This window comes from Saccopteryx leptura, chromosome 1 (genome assembly GCF_036850995.1).
Source record: "Saccopteryx leptura isolate mSacLep1 chromosome 1, mSacLep1_pri_phased_curated, whole genome shotgun sequence".
In the NCBI taxonomy this organism is placed as follows: Eukaryota; Metazoa; Chordata; class Mammalia; order Chiroptera; family Emballonuridae; genus Saccopteryx; species Saccopteryx leptura.
Genome location: NC_089503.1, coordinates 543,310 through 564,958, shown reverse-complemented (window position 1 = coordinate 564,958; position 21,649 = coordinate 543,310). Strand labels below are relative to the sequence as shown.

At 64.2% G+C, this 21,649-nt stretch overlaps 1 protein-coding gene across 2 annotated transcripts; it reads right to left on the bottom strand.

The window, feature by feature from the left end:
* Positions 1 to 438: 438 nt before the first annotated feature.
* B4GALNT4 (beta-1,4-N-acetyl-galactosaminyltransferase 4) lies at positions 439 to 17,293 on the bottom strand. Of its 2 annotated transcripts, none has more exons than XM_066365879.1 (20): positions 16,883 to 17,293; positions 14,081 to 14,184; positions 13,724 to 13,819; positions 13,559 to 13,654; positions 13,379 to 13,469; positions 13,186 to 13,286; positions 12,540 to 12,607; positions 12,274 to 12,352; positions 11,124 to 11,190; positions 10,854 to 10,988; positions 10,660 to 10,769; positions 10,458 to 10,558; positions 10,202 to 10,299; positions 9,183 to 10,122; positions 6,977 to 7,257; positions 6,684 to 6,837; positions 6,472 to 6,544; positions 6,232 to 6,385; positions 5,836 to 5,962; positions 439 to 830 (listed from the first exon to the last, which is right to left on the bottom strand). In XM_066365879.1, the coding sequence occupies exons 1-20, from the start codon at positions 17,031 to 17,033 to the stop codon at positions 701 to 703; spliced, it is 3,156 nt and encodes a 1,051-aa protein (XP_066221976.1). In that variant the 5' UTR covers positions 17,034 to 17,293; the 3' UTR covers positions 439 to 700. The 2 variants fall into 2 exon arrangements, with proteins under 2 accessions (XP_066221976.1, XP_066222038.1); XM_066365941.1 differs by having other exon boundaries at positions 10,458 to 10,504.
* Between the last annotated feature and the right edge of the window lie 4,356 nt (positions 17,294 to 21,649).

Below are 21,649 nucleotides of genomic sequence, written 5' to 3'. Positions count from 1 at the left end.
TCTGGTCAGAGGACAGTCCCCAACCAGGGTGCCCCTTCCCCTTCGAGGAGGATGGGGCAGGACTGACACCCAGGTTGTTTTCATATGAAAGGGAGGAAGTACGTGGCTGAATGTTCTTTGCTCGCAGGTGGGAAGGGCACACGACCCCACAGGCACAGGGGGGTGAGGAGAATGTCCGAGACCCCTGTCCCTCCAGGTCCCAACACGGAAGCTCAAAGGGAGAGGATGGGAACGGGACAGTCACCTTGGGGGTCAGTGTGGCTGCAAATCAGGAAGGTGATCAGGAGCAGGGACAGTGCCCAGGGTCACCAGCAGGTGCAGAGCTCTCTGGCCATTGCAGAGGCCCCACCTCTGTCCCCCCCCAAGAGAGCCAGGCAGAGGACCAGTCAGTCAGAACTAAAAAAAATATTTCATTTCATTCTGAATAAAAAACGGAACAGACGAGAACTCTTGGAAATCCTGAAAACAATGTCATCGCTACGGCAAAATTTCACAGAAATTATCACACAGAGAGCGGGGACAAGCCCGGGCCTGACCCACTGTCCAGGCTGCCTCTCTGGGGAGGGGCGTGAGGAACGGTGGCCTTCGTGGGCCAGAGAGGGGCAGGCACTGATGGGGGCTGTGCCCCGGTGGTCGGTCCCCGGGTCCCCAGGAACCAGGCTCAGGACTGCAGCAGCGTCTGGGAAGGGCGGCCTCGTCTTCAAGCTCCCTCCACGCGGGAGCCCTTCCGGCCGTGGCTGCGTGTGCCCCACATGCCCCGCCGGGAGTGGTAGTGGTGGAAGAAGTTCCTCAGGCGCAGCCGCTCCACCTCCAGCCCTGCCTGCAGGACCCTGGGGGGGACAGGCGTCAGGGCTGGGGGGGCGGGGTTTGGTCTGGGGGGGTCTGAGCCTGCAGGACCCTGGGGGGGACAGGCGTCAGGGCTGGGGGAGCGGGGGTTGGTCTGGGGGGGGGTCTGGGCTATCCTGAGCCTGCAGGACCCTGGGGGGGACAGGCGTCAGGGCTGGGAGGCAGGGGTTGGTCTGGGGGGGGGGGGTCTGGGCTGTCCTGAGCCTGCAGGACCCTGGGGGGGACAGGCGTCAGGGCTGGGGGGGCGGGGGTTGGTCTGGGGGGGGGGGTCTGGGCTATCCTGAGCCTGCAGGACCCTGGGGGGGACAGGCGTCAGGGCTGGGGGGCAGGGGTTGGTCTGGGGGGGGGGTCTGGGCTGTCCTGAGCCTGCAGGACCCTGGGGGGGACAGGCGTCAGGGCTGGGGGGCGGGGTTTGTCTGGGGGGGTCTGGGCTGTCCTGAGCCTGCAGGACCCTGGGGGGGACAGGTGTCAGGGCTGGGGGGCGGGGTTTGTCTGGGGGGGTCTGGGCTGTCCTGAGCCTGCAGGACCCTGGGGGGGACAGGCGTCAGGGCTGGGGGGCAGGGGTTGGTCTGGGGGGGGGGGGTCTGGGCTGTCCTGAGCCTGCAGGACCCTGGGGGGGACAGGCGTCAGGGCTGGGGGGCAAGGGTTGGTCTGGGGGGGGTCTGGCTGTCCTGAGCCTGCAGGACCCTGGAGGGGACAGGCGTCAGGGCTGGGGGGCGGGGTTTGTCTGGGGGGGTCTGGGCTGTCCTGAGCCTGCAGGACCCTGGGGGGGACAGGTGTCAGGGCTGGGGGGCGGGGGTTGGTCTGGGGGGGTCTGGGCTGTCCTGAGCCTGCAGGACCCTGGGGGGGACAGGCGTCAGGGCTGGGGGGCGGGGTTTGTCTGGGGGGGTCTGGGCTGTCCTGAGCCTGCAGGACCCTGGGGGGGACAGGCGTCAGGGCTGGGGGGGCGGGGGTTGGTCTGGGGGGGGGTCTGGGCTATCCTGAGCCTGCAGGACCCTGGGGGGGACGCGTCAGGGCTGGGGGGCAGGGGTTGGTCTGGGGGGGGGGGTCTGGGCTGTCCTGAGCCTGCAGGACCCTGGGGGGGACAGGCGTCAGGGCTGGGGGGCAAGGGTTGGTCTGGGGGGGGTCTGGGCTGTCCTGAGCCTGCAGGACCCTGGAGGGGACAGGCGTCAGGGCTGGGGGGCAGGGTTTGTCTGGGGGGGTCTGGGCTGTCCTGAGCCTGCAGGACCCTGGGGGGGGACAGGTGTCAGGGCTGGGGGGCGGGGTTTGTCTGGGGGGGTCTGGGCTGTCCTGAGCCTGCAGGACCCTGGGAGGGACAGGCGTCAGGGCTGGGGGGCGGGGGTTGGTCTGGGGGGGTCTGGGCTGTCCTGAGCCTGCAGGACCCTGGGGGGGACAGGCGTCAGGGCTGGGGGGCGGGGGTTGGTCTGGGGGGGTCTGGGCTGTCCTGAGCCTGCAGGACCCTGGAGGGGACAGGCGTCAGGGCTGGGGGGGGCGGGGGTTGGTCTGGGGGGGGTCTGGGCTATCCTGAGCCTGCAGGACCCTGGGGGGGACAGGCGTCAGGGCTGGGGGACAGGGGTTGGTCTGGGGGGGGGGTCTGGGCTGTCCTGAGCCTGCAGGACCCTGGGGGGGACAGGCGTCAGGGCTGGGGGGCAAGGGTTGGTCTGGGGGGGGTCTGGGCTGTCCTGAGCCTGCAGGACCCTGGGGGGGACAGGCGTCAGGGCTGGGGGGCGGGGTTTGTCTGGGGGGGTCTGGGCTGTCCTGAGCCTGCAGGACCCTGGGGGGGACAGGTGTCAGGGCTGGGGGGCGGGGGTTGGTCTGGGGGGGTCTGGGCTGTCCTGAGCCTGCAGGACCCTGGGGGGGACAGGCGTCAGGGCTGGGGGGCGGGGTTTGTCTGGGGGGGTCTGGGCTGTCCTGAGCCTGCAGGACCCTGGGGGGGACAGGCGTCAGGGCTGGGGGGCGGGGCTTGGTCTGGGGGGGTCTGGGCTGTCCTGAGCCTGCAGGACCCTGGGGGGGACAGGCGTCAGGGCTGGGGGGGGCGGGGCTTGGTCTGGGGGGGTCTGAGCCTGCAGGACCCTGGGGGGGACAGGCGGCAGGGCTGGGGGGCGGGGCTTGGTCTGGGGCGGGGCTTGGTCTGGGCTGTCCTGAGCCTGCAGGACCCTGGAGGGACAGGCGTCAGGGCTGGGGGGCGGGCTTGGTCTGGGCTGTCCTGAGCCTGCAGGACCCTGGGGGGGGACAGGCGTCAGGGCTGGGGGCGGGGGTTGGTCTGGGGGGTCGGGGCTGTCCTGAGCCTGCAGGACCCTGGGGGGGACAGGCGTCAGGGCTGGGGGGGGGGGGTTGGGGCGGGGGGGGTCTGAGCCTGCAGGACCCTGGGGGGGACAGGCGTCAGGGCTGGGGGGCGGGGCTTGGTCTGGGGGGGTCTGGGCTGTCCTGAGCCTGCAGGACCCTGGGGGGGGGGGACAGGCGTCAGGGCTGGGGGCGGGGGTTGGTCTGGGGGGGTCTGGGCTGTCCTGAGCCTGCAGGACCCTGGGGGGGACAGGCGTCAGGGCTGGGGCTGGAGGGGGTTGGTCTGGTGGGGGTCTGGGCTGTCCTGAGCCTGCAGGACCCTGGGGGGACAGGCGTCAGGGCTGGGGGGGCGGGGCTTGGTCTGGGGGCGGGGCTTGGTCTGGGCTGTCCTGAGCCTGCAGGACCCTGGGGGGGACAGGCGTCAGGGCTGGGGCTGGCGGGGGTTGGTCTGGGGGGGTCTGGGCTGTCCTGAGCCTGCAGGACCCTGGGGGGGACAGGCGTCAGGGCTGGGGGGGCGGGGGTTGGTCTGGGGGGGGGTCTGGGCTATCCTGAGCCTGCAGGACCCTGGGGGGGACGCGTCAGGGCTGGGGGGCAGGGGTTGGTCTGGGGGGGGGGTCTGGGCTGTCCTGAGCCTGCAGGACCCTGGGGGGGACAGGCGTCAGGGCTGGGGGCAAGGGTTGGTCTGGGGGGGTCTGGGCTGTCCTGAGCCTGCAGGACCCTGGAGGGGACAGGCGTCAGGGCTGGGGGCAGGGTTTGTCTGGGGGGGTCTGGGCTGTCCTGAGCCTGCAGGACCCTGGGGGGGACAGGTGTCAGGGCTGGGGGGCGGGGTTTGTCTGGGGGGGTCTGGGCTGTCCTGAGCCTGCAGGACCCTGGGAGGGACAGGCGTCAGGGCTGGGGGGCGGGGGTTGGTCTGGGGGGGTCTGGGCTGTCCTGAGCCTGCAGGACCCTGGGGGGACAGGCGTCAGGGCTGGGGGGCGGGGGTTGGTCTGGGGGGTCTGGGCTGTCCTGAGCCTGCAGGACCCTGGAGGGGACAGGCGTCAGGGCTGGGGGGCGGGGGTTGGTCTGGGGGGGGTCTGGGCTATCCTGAGCCTGCAGGACCCTGGGGGGGACAGGCGTCAGGCTGGGGACAGGGTTGGTCTGGGGGGGGGTCTGGGCTGTCCTGAGCCTGCAGGACCCTGGGGGGGACAGGCGTCAGGGCTGGGGGGCAAGGGTTGGTCTGGGGGGGTCTGGGCTGTCCTGAGCCTGCAGGACCCTGGAGGGGACAGGCGTCAGGGCTGGGGGGCGGGGTTTGTCTGGGGGGGTCTGGGCTGTCCTGAGCCTGCAGGACCCTGGGGGGGACAGGTGTCAGGGCTGGGGGGTGGGGGTTGGTCTGGGGGGGTCTGGGCTGTCCTGAGCCTGCAGGACCCTGGGGGGACAGGCGTCAGGGCTGGGGGGCGGGGTTTGTCTGGGGGGGTCTGGGCTGTCCTGAGCCTGCAGGACCCTGGGGGGACAGGCGTCAGGGCTGGGGGGCGGGGCTTGGTCTGGGGGGGTCTGGGCTGTCCTGAGCCTGCAGGACCCTGGGGGGTACAGGCGTCAGGGCTGGGGGGGGCGGGGCTTGGTCTGGGGGGGTCTGAGCCTGCAGGACCCTGGGGGGGACAGGCGGCAGGGCTGGGGGGCGGGGCTTGGTCTGGGGGCGGGGCTTGGTCTGGGCTGTCCTGAGCCTGCAGGACCCTGGAGGGGACAGGCGTCAGGGCTGGGGGGCGGGGCTTGGTCTGGGCTGTCCTGAGCCTGCAGGACCCTGGGGGGGGACAGGCGTCAGGGCTGGGGGGCGGGGGTTGGTCTGGGGGGGTCTGGGCTGTCCTGAGCCTGCAGGACCCTGGGGGGGACAGGCGTCAGGGCTGGGGGGGGGCGGGGTTTGGTCTGGGGGGGTCTGAGCCTGCAGGACCCTGGGGGGGACAGGCGTCAGGGCTGGGGGGCGGGGCTTGGTCTGGGGGGGTCTGGGCTGTCCTGAGCCTGCAGGACCCTGGGGGGGGGGACAGGCGTCAGGGCTGGGGGCGGGGCTTGGTCTGGGGGGGTCTGGGCTGTCCTGAGCCTGCAGGACCCTGGGGGGGACAGGCGTCAGGGCTGGGGCTGGCGGGGGTTGGTCTGGTGGGGGTCTGGGCTGTCCTGAGCCTGCAGGACCCTGGGGGGGGACAGGCGTCAGGGCTGGGGGGGCGGGGCTTGGTCTGGGGGCGGGGCTTGGTCTGGGCTGTCCTGAGCCTGCAGGACCCTGGGGGGGACAGGCGTCAGGGCTGGGGCTGGCGGGGGTTGGTCTGGGGGGGGTCTGGGCTGTCCTGAGCCTGCAGGACCCTGGGGGGGACAGGCGTCAGGGCTGGGGGGCGGGGGTTGGTCTGGGGGGGTCTGGGCTGTCCTGAGCCTGCAGGACCCTGGGTGTGGGTGGGACGAAGTGGTCAGGACCCCAGTCCGGGAGCGAGGGGTGTCAGGGCTTCTGCTACTGTAGGTCCTGGAGGACAGGGACTCAGAGCCATCACTGGGCTCATAGAATCTGGCGGCAGCACTGGTTCAAGGGCTGTCCCTAGTCTGCAGGAGGCTAATGTGGGAAGTGGCTTCAGGGAATGAGGGAGGATCCCAGAGTCTCTCCAGGCCTGCATGCAGGCCCTGGGTGACAGAGAAGGAAGAGCTGAAAGTCTGTCTCCGTGATGGTAGGGTGGGGGTGGGGGGGGTCACCTGTCCAGGAGCTCCCAATCCTCGCCGCCCCACTGGTCCCGGAATTCCTCCGTGTTCATGCCTCCAACGCGGTCAAAGTCTGACTTGTAGATCCCAAAGAGGCCGAAGCCATTCACCTCCCAGTACCCTGGGTGGCAAAGGGCACCCTTCAGAGATCAGGTCCTGCAAGGCTTCCCCTGAACCTCAGGAGGGGTTTCACGGTGGGTCCCACCATCAGGGGGCTCCCAGGGTCACCCTTCCTTGTTGATATAACCCAGGAAACCTGCACATGACCAGGGTGCTGGGGGAGGCTCCTAGCAGCTGGGAATGGCCCAGGGATCATGGGGAAGGACCCGGGCACTATTGGGGGGGGGGTCCTAGCCTTGACCCTGGCATTGGTAGGACTCCTGGCATTACCGTGTGGGTCCCCAGGGGAGCTCCCGCAGCCCAGACGCATGACCACAGGTGCGAAGGCGAGCTTGCCCTCCACGCAGTGCTTGCGAATGCCATCCAGAATGTTGGGGGGGAAGTGGATGTGCAGGTCGCAGAGGAAAACGATGCTGCTAGCATCCTAGAGGTCGAAAGGAGGCCTGAGAGCTGCCCTCCCCGCAGAAAGGCGAGTTCCAGCTTTGCCATCCTTCCATCCCACCCACGCACCTCCACGGCGTCCACTCCCGCTTGCAGCCCCGCGGAGCGCTCGAAGTTTCCGGTTCGCCTCAGGTATTGGTATCTGGGGGGTGGGGTGGGTGGGAGGTGACAGGTAACAATTCTTCGAGGGAGGGCAGGAGAACCCACCTCCCCAGGAGGGAAGATGTCCTGGGTTCCCCCTGGTATGTATGTGGGAGGTGGGGGAGAGAGGGCATTGTTACCCGGGCAGCTGTGCTGCGTGCAGGGCCTGCTCTACGTCCATGTCTTCGCTCTCAAAGTCCACCAGGATGACGCTGAAGTGCGCGTCTCCGGTGCGGGTGTACAGCGCAGCCATGTCCGCCAGGAACTGTGCCACCCAGCGGGCCTGGTTCTTCACTGGAAGAGGATGGGGACACTGGGCCCAGTCCGCCCCCCACCGGTCCAGTGGCGCCCTCCCCCACTCCCCACGAGCCCTGGGCTTCGGAGAGTGTCCCCCCACCCAAACCAGGTGCCACCCCGCCGCAGTCCCGCGCACCTGGCACGATGAAATGAACCATCACATCCTGGCGCCAGGCCAGGTGCAGTGGCCTGCAGAGCTCAGGGCGGCCGTCGGGGCCAGTGGGGGCGGGCTCCGGGCTCTCTCCATCCACCTCCACGTCCTCTGCGCGGGCTCCCGGGAGGCGCAGGAAGACGTACTCGGACAGGCGCAGGCGGCCACCCCCGCGGTCCTGGAGCTCCAGCTCCAGGAGGAAGCGGCTCCCGCGAGCGGAGTCCCGCCGCTTCTCCACGTTCACGATGCGCAGGAGCACGTAACGCCTGGGAGGCGAGGCCGGATCAGCCCACCCGGGCTTCTCCCCGAACCTCACCCACGCCCTCAGCTTCCAAAACGAGGTCCCACCTGTTGCCCGATCACACCTCACACCCCAGGGGAGTTCCCGGAAGGCAGACCCATACTTCGCTATCCCCCCTCCTGGGGCAGCCCGTAGGGGGACGCCCCCCACCCTAGCCCGGTCCTCCCGGGTCTTCCTTCCACCGCGATCTTTATGACAGGCGCTGAAACCCGCGGTGGCACCCACTGCACACAAGACAAGGTTGCAGCGTCCTGAAGGGCCTTCTAGGACCTAGAGCAGTCTCCAGCTTGTGGTTTCCAGCAGCCCCTCACAGTAGTGAGCAGACTTCCTCTCCCCCCGGGGTCTTTGTCTTGGGGTGTCCCTCTGGCTGGCCCCATCCTCCCCAGCTCCCTCTGGGCCCTGGTGGCTCCTCTGAGAAGCCTTTTTCTGCATCCCCTTGCTGTCCTGGTCCCTGAGGGAAGATGCCACTGGTCCTGTCCTGAGCTGCCCTCGGCAGAGTACCTTACTTTCCCTCAGCTCTACCCTCAAGAAGAGGTTTCTCCTACTCCTGGGGGAAACAGGACTCTGACCTTGACTAAGGCCAGGCTTCCTTTAGCCATGTGTACCCCTCTTGCAGGCACTGCCCCCGCACTGGAAGCTGTGACTTCCCAGGGGTCCTGGCTCACCCCTTTAGCCCCTGCCATCCCCACCACACTCTCCCCAAAGCCAGGGACTTTCTGCCCGAAACACTCTGGGTCTGGACTCTCACTCTTGGGGCAACAGCCATGACCACTTGACTCAATAGACCTCCTGTGCCTATGGGATGCTGAGCTTAAAGCCAAGGGCAGGCTTGTCCTCTCAGCCACCTAGAATAAAATCTCCCACCCTCAAAGTCCAGGCCGTCTCGTCATGGCCATGGTCATGTCCCAGTCACATCAGGCCCACCATCTTGGTCCCCATGGTCTCTCCTGTCCACTCCCCTCAGAGGCAACATGCCTGCTTTCAACTCAAACATGTCAAAACCCTCTCCTGCTCAAAACCTTATATCACAGGCAAAAAAAAAAAAAATCGGCCTTGGCCGGTTGGCTCAGTGGTAGAGCGTCGGCCTGGCGTGCAGGAGTCCCGGGTTCGATTCTTGGCCAGGGCACACAGGAGAAACGCCCATCTGCTTCTCCACCCCTCCCCCTCTCCTTCCTCTCTGTCTCTCTCTTCCCCTCCCGCAGCCAAGGCTCCATTGGAGCAAAGTTGGCCCGGGCGCTGGGGATGGCTCTGTGGCCTCTGTCTCAGGCGCTAGAATGGCTCTGGTCACAACAGAGTGACGCCCCGGATGGGCAGAGCATCGCCCCCTGGTGGGCATGCCGGGTGGATGCCGGTCAGGCACATGCAGGAGTCTGTCTGACTTCCAGCTTCGGGAAAATGCAAAAAAAAAAAAAAAAAAAAAAAATTCCTGAGTGTGGCTTTCAGAGTCCATGACCAGGCTCTGCCCTTCTTCAAGGCTTGGCACAACTCTGAGAACTCCCAACGCCTCCCTTCAGGCCAAACTGGGGCCTGGGAAGACCACAGAGGGCAACGAGGCAGAAGCCCTGTGCCCTCCCCTGAAATCAGGTGGAGACCCCCCTTGGAAGGCCCAGCAGAAATGTGCCCGGAAAGGAGGGGTCTAGGGGCTCTCAGCTTGACCTTTGGGTGTGTCTATCTGGAGGAGTGGCCTGGGTGGGTGGCTCAGAGCATCTTCAGATCCAGAGTCAAGGTGACAGGCTGGGGTATGAAGGGACAGGTGCCCCAGGTATAAAGGGGGACCAAAATGGAGAGAAGACACTTGCCTAGGGGCTGTGAATGCTACTCCCAGCTCAGTTTTGGGGAAGGTGGAGGGTTCCGAGGAGGCAGGGTCTCCACTCCCCTCCCCCCCCATACCCTCCGTGCTGTGCGTTGAGCCGTTCCATGTACTGAGCCACCACGTCCACGGCCTCGGCCTCAGGCAGCTGCAGGTTCCCCGACACGTTGCAGCGCAGGTCATTCCAGTCCGAGCGCAGCAACTCGAAGTCCACCGCGCCCACGCTGAACGTGCGCTGCCAGTCGATGGCGTCCTCGCGCCAGCGGCCCAGAGTGGGGCCAGCTGCCTCCTCGCTGTCCTCAGAGGCAACATCATCGCCAGGGGTCCCATCATCGTCCCCTTCTTCCTCCTCCTCCTCCTCCTCCTCCTCTTCCTCCTCCTCTCCAGGCAGCTGTGGCCTAGACACCTGGGACAAGCTCAGGAAGGAGGTCACAGGCCGCATTTCGGAGGATGTGTTCAAGTTCTCCGTGGGTACTGCCAGTCCCAGCAGCCGTGCCTGACCCTCCCGGCTCCCGGGGGTGGCCTGCGCTTGGGCAGAGAGCCTCAGTCTCGTGGCCTGGGAGCTGCCGGTCCTATGGCCTCGAGACTGGGGTGGACGTGGACGCACTCGCAGCTGCACCCTGGGCAGAGGTCTGGGGCGCAGGAAGACGCCCGGGAAAGGTGGCCAGGCTGGGCCGCCTTGACTGAGGGGTGCCAGAGGCCGAGGGGGCGCCCGCGGGCCCGGCCGGACCCGAGTCACATATACTTTTGAGGGAGGCGGCTCTGCTGCAGCCCGGGGGGGCGGGGCGCGGCCCAAGAAGAGGGGCAGGGGTCTCGCAGCCCTGGCGGCCCAGCTCAATGCCCTGGAGCGCCTGGGGGTTCGCTCCTGTGCTGGGCTGGAGGGCGTGGACGGGATGGGGGTGGCTCTGGCCTCTGCGGGGGCCGTCGGGGTGGGGAGTAGGCGGCTGCTCTGAGCCGGGGTCGCCTCAGTGGGCTCCAGACTGTCAAGCAGCTCCCCGTCGTCCTCATCATCCAGGAAGTCTGTAGAAAGTGTGGGTAAGCCTGACACGCCTAAGCCGAAGCCAGCCTGGGGCGCTGGGGGGTTGGGGGGGCTCCTCACCATCCGGATTGAGGAAAAGGAAGGCTCGGCGCTGCACCTGCTCGTCTTCCTCCCCCTCTTCCTCCCGGTCCATCTTCATGTACTTATAGAACCCAAACCTGGTGGGAGGCGGGGCATAAGAGACCCACTGGCAGAGGCCCCGCCCACCTGCCCCAGGTGCACGCCCACCTCCCCCAGGTGCACGCCCACCTCCTCCAGGTGCACGCCCACCTCCCCCAGGTGCACGCCCACCTCCCCCAGGTGCACGCCCACCTACCTTTCCAGGTAGAGCGGAGACTCGCGGTAGAAGCACTTGTTGTCCGTCTCCATGTGAGTGAGGCGCGTGTGGTCATTAGGATAAACGAAGGACAGGTACACCTGGGGCGGCGCAGAGGGCTCAGGGCGGGGCTGGAGGGGCTCAGGGGACCCTGGTGGGGAGGGTCCGTGTCTCAGGGTCTGTCTTGGCCAGCAGTACTTACAAATTGTAGTCCCTGGTATCTCGCGATAGGAAAGTCCTTGACCACGTAGGTGGGGGCGTAGGCACAGGGTTCCAGCACGTTCTCCAGACTCGAAGGCTCCACTCGAGGAGCTACAGGAGGGGTGGTCACTGCGAGACAGCCCGGAGCCCCTGCACTGTCCCCCCCCCCCCCCACTCCCACAGGCCTCCTCTCACTGAGGAAGAAGGTGTCCCTGGGGTCTGGCCTCAGCATGTCGGCCCTGGGCTCCTCCTGTGGCAGGCGTCCCCCCACGTGGCTGGCTGGGGACTGGGGGATGTGGGCCACACGGTCCATCTTCAGGGCTGACTCGTCTGGAGGCAGAGGGAAGTGTGAGGCCCCAAGAACCCCCCTCACAAGCCCCTGCCCACATCTAGAGGCCGTCCAGAGAAACTGCCCATCAAGAGCCCCCCCCCCCCCCCCCCCCCCCCCAGGTACCAGCCTCGCACCTGTGTACAAGGAGAGGTGAGCAGAGCCTATGATCTCAAACTTCAGGCCAGGCAGGAAGGCTCGCCACTGGTGGGTGGAGAAGGTGGGTGGTCAGGGTCAAAGGGTGGGATGGGGGTGGGAACATGGCTGTGACAGAGAGGAACGAGTCTCCTCTGACAAATGCAGGGGAGCGAGTGGGGGGCCACCTCTTCAAGGACGCAGGAAGCTCTGAGGATGGATGGGAGAGGGGCCCCAGGAAGGGACAGCAGGGAAGCTGGGGGAAGGCCCCGGTGGCAGGTAAGGGGACTGCATGCCCCTTTCAGGCCTTTCCTGACATTCTGAGTGCTCCCTCACTGGCTGGTTATGATTTCCAGCCCACCTACCCCCCCCCCCGTGCCCCCACCCTCTGCAGCCACTGCTCTCCTAGAGGTCATACTGGCCTGCCAAGGGCCAGAGCCAGTGCCCCCTCCCCATTTTTTTCACTCCTGTGGCTGCTCCTTAGTCTCCTCTGCAGACCTCGTCCCTCTCCCGCCCCTGTCAAGTGGGGGTTCCTGGGGGCCGTCCCAGGGTCTCTTCCCTTTTCAGCTCATCTGGGCCCCGTCAACTACCCCACCCCCCAGCTTCTACAAGATCATCCCAAACCTGCATCTCAGCCTAGATCCTCTGCCAAGCTGAGCTTGGGTAACACCCGCCACAAACACCTGGGACATCTCAGAGGTGGGGCTAGAGGACCCCCCAGACCACTGTGGTGTCACCCTCGCACACTCAGCCAGGCCCAGGCCCTCTTCCTGACACCCTTCTGGTCGCACCTCCCCATCCAGGGACCAATGGCCCGTACAAGTCCCCTCGGGTTCTCTCCACACAGGGGCCCGAGGTACAAATCCAGTCGCCTCATTCTCAGGAGAAGCCTGAGCTATCCCCAGTATGGATGACTCCCAGATCCTCTCCCTCCTGGACCTCCCTGGGAATCTTTCATCTCTCAAGATTCTACTCAAGGGCCGCTTCCTCCAGGAAGCCGCCCAGCAGTGCTGACTGCCCTGTCCCTAATTAACTGCCATGTCAACTAGACAGGAAGCTCCTGGGGGCAGGGTCCGCAGTCATCTTTCCTTCTGTGGGGAGTAGTTGGCTGGAAGGGGGAGGCCGGGAAGGGGAAGTTGGGGGCGCACTCACACCCACTTCCACGTGATCTGAGCCTCGGTCATCCTGCTTGTGCAGCAGCTCAAAGTAGTACCTCCGGGAAGCCATGAGCCTGGGGACACGAGAATCAGAGGGGCACCTCAATATGCCTCAAGAACCCCAGACAGATAGAGACCAGAGTGGGTGGAAGGCTCAGGGCTCGTCCCTCCCTCGGAGGGGCCGGGAAGGACATCTGTACTGTGATGTCACCATGTCACCGAGAGCCTCAGGCAGGTGCACACACACTCCCAGTCACTCACCGCCTGGGCTTGGACACCTGGGAGCTGAACTTGGTGAACTCTCCAGGCGCTGTCCACTCCGAGCCAGTCTGGAGGGCGGGGTCAAGAGGGGAGAGGCAGCTTACCCTCTCCTTCGGAACACCAGCCCCATCCCATCCCTGTTCCTAAGAAGTTGGAGGAGCCCTGGCCGGTTGGCTCAGTGGTAGAGCGTCGGCCTGGCGTGCAGGAGTCCCGGGTTTGATTCCCGGCCAGGGCACACAGGAGAGGCGCCCATCTGCTTCTCCACCCCTCCCCCTCTCCTTCCTCTCTGTCTCTCTCTTCCCCTCCCACAGCCGAGGCTCCATTGGAGCAAAGATGGCCTGGGCGCTGAGGATGGCTCTGTGGCCTCTACCTCAGGCACTAGAATGGCTCTGGATGCAACAGAGCAATGCCCCAGATGGGCAGAGCATCACCCCCTGGTGGGCGTGCCAGGTGGATCCCGGTCGGGCGCATGCGGGAGTCTGTCTGACTGCCTCCCGGTTTCCAGCTTAGGAAAAATGAAAAAAAAAAAAAAAGAAAAAAAAAAGAAGTCAGAGGAGACAGGAGACCGAGGCCACAGCAAGTCGTGAAGTGAGGGGGGTGTGGGCAGAGGGTAGAGCTGGGGTCAGGGCTATGGGATGGGGGGTACCTTGCCCACAAAGGCTACCAGCTGGGCACCTGCTGGGCTCTCGTTTGGGCTCAGCCAGAACTCCGAGTTGTCATCCGAAGCCACCGAGAACTGGACATCGCCTAGGCCATAGGACAGGGGCTCAGGAGGCGGTGGGGCCCTGGGGCGCCCCTCCCCCACAGGCCCCTACCTCCTCCTCTCCCCTCCCCCGCACCATCTCTTGCCGGGTGGAGGAAGCCGAAGATCCGGAGTCCGTAGTTCTTCCACTTGGGGGACACGGCCAACTTCTTCACAGTGGTGCGGGTCTGGGGGCAGCGACCTCTGACATCAACACCTCCTCAACCCTCGCCCGCCCTGGAAACCCAGCGCGCCCCTCCCCCACTCGGGCACTCACGTGAGGGAACAGGGGGAAGTGCAGGTTCTTCCGCAGGTGGCCCACGGCGCCCCCACACCAGTCCTCGAACACGTGCAGGTTCACCTGCCCCTTGTACTGGGGGGGAGGGGTTCTTACCTTCTGCAAAGCCCACCCCAGCCCTCCCCCCAACATGCAGAGGCTTACCTCCTCCCGCCATGGGGGTGCCTGACGGGTGAGGTTCACGGGGGGCAGCCTTCCAGCCCCCCCAGAAAACAGCATGTTTGGGTCCCGACCTTCGGGCTACAGGACAGAAAGGGGCACAGGGTCAAAGCTGAGGATTGTGAGGGCAGGGGTGGGGGTCTCACAGCCACACACACACCGTCCGGGACACAGCCACGCAGGCGTGCAGCACCCACACCCGTGCAGACACGGATTGGCTGTGTCTGGGCCATGCTTGGCGCTGGAGCGCACCTTGCACCCCGTCACGCCCAGCCCCCACCCGTGGCCTCAAGGTCGCCTTCTGTGCAGAACACATGCGCTCTCCCCAATGGCCCTGCTCACCGCCTGCTCCTCCTCACGACTCTCGCTGGAGTCCTCTGGCCTCTGTGTGGACAGTGCAGCCCGGACTCCTGGGCCGTCTGTCACACCGGTCAGCTTCTCACCATCTGTGGGTGACACACGGGATGTGACCCGGGCCCAGGCTCTCTCCAAGGCCACAGTCCCTGCTGCTGGGGTCAGGCACCCCCATCACAAATGGCGGGACCAAGGCAGAAAGGCCAGTGTCTCCTGCTGAGGCCCTAACCCCTCATGCTGCCTTGTACTGCCAGCCACCCCACCCTTCAGTGGTACAAGTGCTCTCTGCTGGGTCCTTCTCTCACATCCCACTGTGGGAGGGGGACGCACCAGAGCCCTCCACCTGGCCGATGCGCGGGAGCAGTTATGTGTGTGCACATGCCAGTGTATATGTGGGCACACACACACCCATTTGGCCATCCTCATCAGTGGCTCCGCTTCCAGGAAGACCCCCAGGACTGCTCTGTGCCCTTGGCACTTTTCCTGTGTGCTGGAATGTTTTGGGTCTGCCTCCCTTTCCAGAACAGAGAGCTAAGGGTTGGTTAGTGCCAGAGCTTGTCTTGAGGCTAAGCTGCCCCAGCTATGGCAGTGCCACCTGCTCCCTTGAGCTTGGGGTTTGGTACCAAAGAAGCCAGAGGAAGGATAAGCACACTGGTGTGGCTGCTGGCAGGACACTGGAAACCCTCCCCAGGTCTGTCTACAGACATCTTCAGAGCTTGACAACCCACACCCCCCTAGCCTGGGGCACACCACCTCTGTAACCCCAACTCCCTCAACTACCCAGACCTCCTTCCTGAATATGCCCTTCATCCCCTGGGGGTCCTGAGCCTGAGGGGAGGCTTCACGGTACCCCAGCTCTGTCCCTCCTGCAGCACCCTTCCAGGGACACTCAACCCCAAAGGGCCAAGCCTGGGCGTTGACACCCGTTCCTCAGTTCAGAGCCCGGAGCTGGATTCCCGTGTGCACACTTGTCCTGGGCCTTGTCTCCGGGGGAGCGTAGCTGCTCATTCTGGATTTTACCCGTCTCTGTCCTCTGTCCAGCTAGGAGGTGAGCCCCCAGGGACTACCAGCCAAGTCCCCACAGCCTGCCCCCTAGGGCTCACTCCTGTCAAGATATCCGTGGGCCTTGGGAGCCTTCTGCAGTGAGTTCCCAGCCCAGGCTGCCACCATGGTCCCCGCTTCCTCTCCCTGCACAGACTGCTGTACACCGGGAAGGCAGACCGCCTGCCCTGCTCCCGGGCCACCTCTCCAGTGGAACCTGAACAGCATATGGATGCCCACAGTCAGGATGGCCTCGGACGCATCCAGCTGCTGCCCTGGTGAGCCCAGGTGGCTGGACAGGAGGTGGGGCTGCAGTCCAGGGCTGAGTTTTAGGGGCTGTTGAGGCTGTTTCTGGAAGGTGGTGCCACAAGGCTTAGTCTTCCCTGAATAGCTCCTGCCCGCCTGGTTTTCATGGTCTCAGAAGTGGGGAGAAAAAAAAAGTGGGGTTCCCACACCTGCACCCCTCCCGTTTGCTGAGCTAGACTCCCTGTCTGCACAGGAAGTCTAGCTGCGGAGTGCTGGGGTTGCTGAGGAAACCGCAGAGGCGTCTGAGGAGGGAGCTGGTTTTGCTCTCTGTGGCTGGGTCATGCTCCAGGGTCCAGACTTACTTGCTGACAGCTGGGGGAAGGGGTGCTTCTCTGAGGGACGGAACAGTGTTGGAGGGTGTGGTCGCTGTCAGGTGTGTGGACTCTGGGGTGGGGGCTTGGAAGGGTTTGGTACAAGCACAGACCTCTGGCTTGGGGTCTGTGGGGCCAGATGTCGGGTAGACCCCTGGGAGGCAGAGGGGCTTCAGCACGTGAGGGCAGGGATGGGATTGAACAGGGAGGTTTGGACCCCTTTGTGGAGGCGCCCCGGATGTAGTGAGTCAGTCATTGTATTGAGTCTAAGAAGCAAGACTCTCATCCCTTCCCCCGACCCAAGGACACCCCCACTTCCTTGAGAAGTGTCGGGGGGGGGGGCAGCCTGGCTAGGATCTTTTCCGTCCCGAGGTGTCCCTTCTCCCCTGTTCCACCTCTCAGGTTCCAGTATGTCCTTTCTCCTTATCCCACTCAGGGTTTTCATGCTATTCCTGCTGCTGGGATGCTCTTGCTGTGTCAAAGGTCACCACCACCGCCAAGAGGCCTTCCAGGATCCTCCTGGTGAAAGCGGCAGGACCCCTTTCGCAGCGCACCGGCACCTGATTTGCTTCCCGGGCTCACTGTCCCCACTGGAGCGTGCGCTCGGGGAGTCTGGGAGGGTTCACTCCAGTCTAGATGGCCATGACCATGCTTTCCCCCAACACACAGAGCCAGGTCCCAGGTTCACCGAGGGCACCCCCTCCAGGAAGCCTTTCAACAGCACGCGCTCGCCCTAAACTGCTGGAGGCTGGCTCTCTGACCCCTGCCCCCAGCAGGCGGGGAAACCGAGGCTCTGCTAAGTTCACAGGCAAGTGGTGGAGGCAGAAGCCAGGCTTGGCCTCGGGAAATCCCAGCGGGCAAGGCCCGAAGGAGCTCTCTCCAGGAGCCCGTTAACCCTGTCCCTACCGGCTCCGGGCCGGAGGCGGAGTCCGCCCCAGGGTCAGGGATGCTCCCCGAGGGTCGCGCTCGTCCCTGTGACGTCATCGGGCGCCCGGGCCTGGCAGAACCGCGCCCCCTGCCCTCAGATTGCCTCGGACGGAGTCTGCGGGCGGGTCCGGCCCACGTCGAGAGCCGGGCTCGGTCGGGGGCCCCTCCCCGCCCCCCGGCCCGGGGCGCACCTCGCCTCCCGTACCTCTCCCGGAGCCCAGCCGCTGGGGCTGCGCGCGGCCCTGGCGCACCAGGCTCAGGTGCACGTACGTGAGCCACGCGGCGCAGGTGAGCAGCACCAGCACGAGCAGCAGCTTGATCTGCTTGCGGATCTTCTTCACGGGGAACCACGGCATCGCGGCCGGCCCCGCCTCGCCCCGGGGCCGCGCTCAGCGGCGCCGCTGCGGCCTGCGGCTCCCGCGCGCCCCGCGCCGCATCCCCCAGCCCCGCATGGTCCTTTGTCCGCCGCCCGCGGCCACGGGCTGCGGCTGCGACCCCAGGCTGCCCTCGGCCGCGGGCCTGGGGTGGGCGGCGGAGCGGCTCAGGCGGTGCCCCCGCCCGGCCCCGCCCGGCCGCTCCGGCTCCACGCTCCTGGGGGCCGCGGCGGGACCCAGCAGCATCCACGCTGCGGTGCTACCCACCGTGAAACTGACCCGGCCGGCGCGCGGCACCAGCCAATCGAGTCCCACCAGCTCGCGGGAAGCCAATCCGCGGCGCGGGAGGCGGGCCGGCGTGCTAGGGTGTGCCCGGCGCTTATCCGCGCGCAACGCGCGCCCATCCACCTGAGCGCCCGGGCCGGCGCCGCGCGGGGGCGCGGGGACCCGGGGTTGGGTGGGAGGGATGGGAGCGCAGGGCCGGGGGTGGAGGGGACGAGGGGGTGTAGAGGGCCGGGGAGAGGGGGATGCGGTTGGCGCGGACGCGGGGAAGGGGCGGTGGGTGAGGGTTTGGGGAGGTGCGGAGTACCAGGGACGGGGATGGGTCGGAAGTGCTCAGGGGGCCGGGGAGGGGGTGTTTCAGAGGACGGAGGATGGCGGACAGGCAGACACGGGTCAGGTGCGCGGGGGACGGGGGTGGTGCGGAGCACCGGGGCACTCAGGGACAAGGGAGAGAGGACAGGGGACAGAGGGTTGGGACTGCTAGATGGTTGCTCTGAGGATGGAGTGGGAAGAGGGCAGGTCCCAGACACAATGGATGGGGAGGTGCGAAGAGGTGGGAGGTGCTAAGGACCGGAGACTCGCAGACTTGGAGACATGGGGCCGGACACTAGGATGTGTAGGAATGGAGTCCGCAGCCTGTGCAGGCTACAGGTGGGGGGCGACAGTGGGGACACGGGGAACCGGGTGATGGGAAGACACTGGGGGCTTGAGGAGAGTGAGGGAAAGGCCGGAGATGAGGGGCAGCCTGGATTTGGAGTTGCAAAACAGCCTCTGGCAAACAGCCTCCCAGAAGGAGTGGGGCTCACGGTGGAGGAAGAGAGGGAAGTCTGGGGGACAGACACACGGGTAGCTGATGATGGTGTAAAGGGTGGGGCTGTGCCGGGTCCACAGGCTGGATAGAGGCGAGGCTGTGGAGGGTCTGAGAGCACGTGGCTTCGCTCTGAGAAGGATAACGAGGCACCAAAGGATTATGGGGCCACCAGGGGGCGGCCCGGTGGACAAGGGCAGTGGAGAGAAGATGGAGAGCAAGCAACGGCCCAGGCCGAAGGGCAGGACCCACTGGAAGGGGGCAGCAGATGGGCACAAGCTGGCTCTTCCACTGCCAACCTGAAAGGAGGGGTCCAGCGTGGCTCCTGCTCAGCTGGTGGAGTGTGGGTGAGAGATGCGCTCTGCTCCACTCGGCTCTGGTTCTGTACCCCTGTCTTCTCCAGTTCCCTCTGCCCCGCTCCAGCCTGACCCTCCTGCCCTCCTGTCCTGCCCGCTGTTTGTTCGTTCCCATCTTCCCTGGCTGTGGAACACGCCACCCAACCGTAGCCGTATAAAGCCACTCTTTTTGACACCTCGTGGGTCAGGAACTCAGGGCCCAACAGGACAGCTTTCCTCTGCTCCATGACGTCATGGCCCCTGGGTGGGAAGACCTTCCTGGCTGGGTGACTCTGGTGGCTGGGCTGGGTTATCTGCTGGGGAGTTCTGCACGGCGTCGGTGCCTTGGGGAGATGGCTGGGCTCCACAGAGACAGTTCAGCAAAGTTCCTGAGTGTAGCCACTCCAGGGCATTCGCCTCTGGGCTGCAGCAAACCAGGCAGGGAGTGGCAGCACACCATTCTGTCACATGCTGTCACAGGCTTCTTAGGTCTGAGGAAGGGACACGGACCCCATGTCACCCTGGGAAGATTGTCCAAGAAGTTGCAGTTCTCACACCGACACACTGGCCCTCGTCCTTTTATTCTAACCTCCGGTCAGGGAATGGAATGGCTACATTCCTCTGTTTATGTCATTGTCATCTTTCCTTCAAACAACATGACAATTCAAACGTTCTTCCCCTGTTACTTCCCACTTTCATGCCTACCTCCAATTCACTTTCCATAATGATGCTATTTATGCATTTTAAAAAAATACATATCAAATTGTATCAATTTTAACATTATGTTAACAGTACTGTGTTGGCCCTGGCCGGTTGGTTCGGTGATAGAGCATTGGCCCAGTGTGTGGATGTCCCGGGTTTGATTCCTGGTCAGGGCACACAGGAGAAATGCCCATCTGCTTCTCCACCCCTCCCCTTCACACTTCTCTCTCTTTCTCTTCTCCTCCTGCAGCTATGGCTCAATTGGAGCAAATTGGCCCCAGGTGCTGAGGATGGCTCCATGGCCTCTGCCTCAGGCGCTAAGAAGGGCTCTGTTGCTGAGCAACGGAGCAACATGTCAAATGGACAGAGCATCATCCTCTAGTGGTTTTGCCGGTGGACCCCGGTCAGGTCATCTGCGGGAGTCTGTCTCTCGGCCACCCCTGCTCTCACTGAATTAAAAAACAAACTAAAACGGTGCTGTGTTATAAATCTCACTTTCTTACATGTCTCCAAAGTCCTGTATTTGCAAGCAGGCCACTACCTGAGCATCTCTGGCCCCGGGCGCTCACTCATTGCTGAGACTGAGGGGCAGAGGAATGAACAAGGCAGGTAAGGTCCCTCCTTTCATGAAGCTTACATTTTTCTAAGCAGAGATGAACATGTGCACAGACATTAGTTTCAGATGGTGGTAAGTTCTGTGAAGGAAGTGAAATGGGCAATGGAGTAGATCAGGGGTTGGGAACCTATGGCTCGCGAGCCAGGTGTGGCTCTTTTAATGGCTGCATCTGGTTCGCAGACAAATCTTTAATTAAAAAAATAATAACGTTAAAAATATAAAACATTCTCATGTATTACAATCCATTCATTTCCTACCGCTCATGTTCATGGTTGCAGGTAGCTGGAGCCAATCACAGCTGTCCTCCAGGACAACACCAGATTTTTACTGGATAATGAGTAATGTACATGGGTCGTTGTATGGCTCTCACGGAATTACATTTTAAAATGTGTGGCGTTCACGGCTCTCTCAGCCAAAAAGCTTCCCGACCCCTGGAGTAGATGGATTGGAGGGGGTGGTTTCTTCTGCCAAAGTGATCGCCCTTTGGGGGAGTGTCATCTGATCTGAGAAATAAATAAATCTTTTTCTTTTCTCTTTGAGCAGGGAAGAAAGAGACAGACAGACCAACAGGAAGGGTGAGAGATGAGAAGCATCAACTCATAGTTGTGGCATTTTTAGTTGTTCATTGACTGCTTTCTCCTATGTGCCTTGACCAGGGCAGGAGGGTGTCCGGGGGGCTCCAGTCAAGCTAATGACCCCTTGCTCAAGCCAATGACCTTGGGGTCATGTCTATGATCCCATGCTCAATCTGGTAACCTTGGGGGTTTCAAACCTGGGTCCTCAGTGTCCCAGGTTGATGCTCTATCCACTGCGCCATCACCTGGTCGAGTGAAATGAATAAATCTTAGAAAGCAGGCATTAGAAAGTGGGTCCAGCCCTGGCCATTTGGCTCAGTGGTAGAGCCTCAGCTTGGCATGTGGAAGTCCCAGGTTTGATTCCCGGTCAGGGCACACAGGAGAAGCGCCCATCTGCTTCTCCACCCTTCCTCCTCTCCTTTCCCTCTGTCTCTCTCTTCCCCTTCTGCAGCCAAAGCTCCATTGGAGCAAAGTTGTTCTGGATGTTGAGGACGGCTAGAATGGCTCTGGTTGCAACAGAGCGACGCCCCAGATGGGCAGAGCATCGCCCCCTGGTGGGCATGCCAGGTGGATCCTGGTTAGGCATATACAGGAGTCTGTCTCTCTGCCTCCTGCTTCTCACTTCAGGAAATAAATAAATAGAATTTTTAAAAAAGAAAGAAAAGAAAGTGAGTCCACAGCCAGGCCACTGGCCGGCCTGGAGGCCAGCAGAGACATTGATGGGCAGAGACATCTCTCATCTGTGACCACAGCAGGCGTGACACCCCACAGCGAGTAACGGCCACCCCTCGCTGCTGCCTCGCCCACGTCACCCAGGTTCCGGCTCTCACAAGCGGACGACACCTACCTGAGAGGCCCCTTCTGACAGCCGGGCGTGCACACCCGCTCTGTCTTCAACCAGACTTCACCTCCACGTCCGAGGGAGTCGGGCAGAATTGTGCTTCTTTCTGCTTCGTCTGGTGCAGCTGTCCCAACCCGAGCGGACGGGTCCTCCGGAGGAGACGGAAGGAAGGAAGGCTCCGTGTCACTTTACCCACTTTCGGGTGACGCGAAGCCTGAGTCCCCTGCTCCCACAGAACTTTGAGCACGTAGAGGCTCTCAGGTTACGGAGCAAACTCGGAGATGTAAGGTCACGTCAGGTGGAAGGGGAAGGGGAGAGGGCGAGGGGGAAGAACCAGCGAGTCACGTGGTCACCGAGCACCTGGCACCCCTGCGGTCACACACTGGTCGCTGGTGTCTGAACTCCCCTTCCACCCCCCTCCGCCCATGTTCCCTTTGTC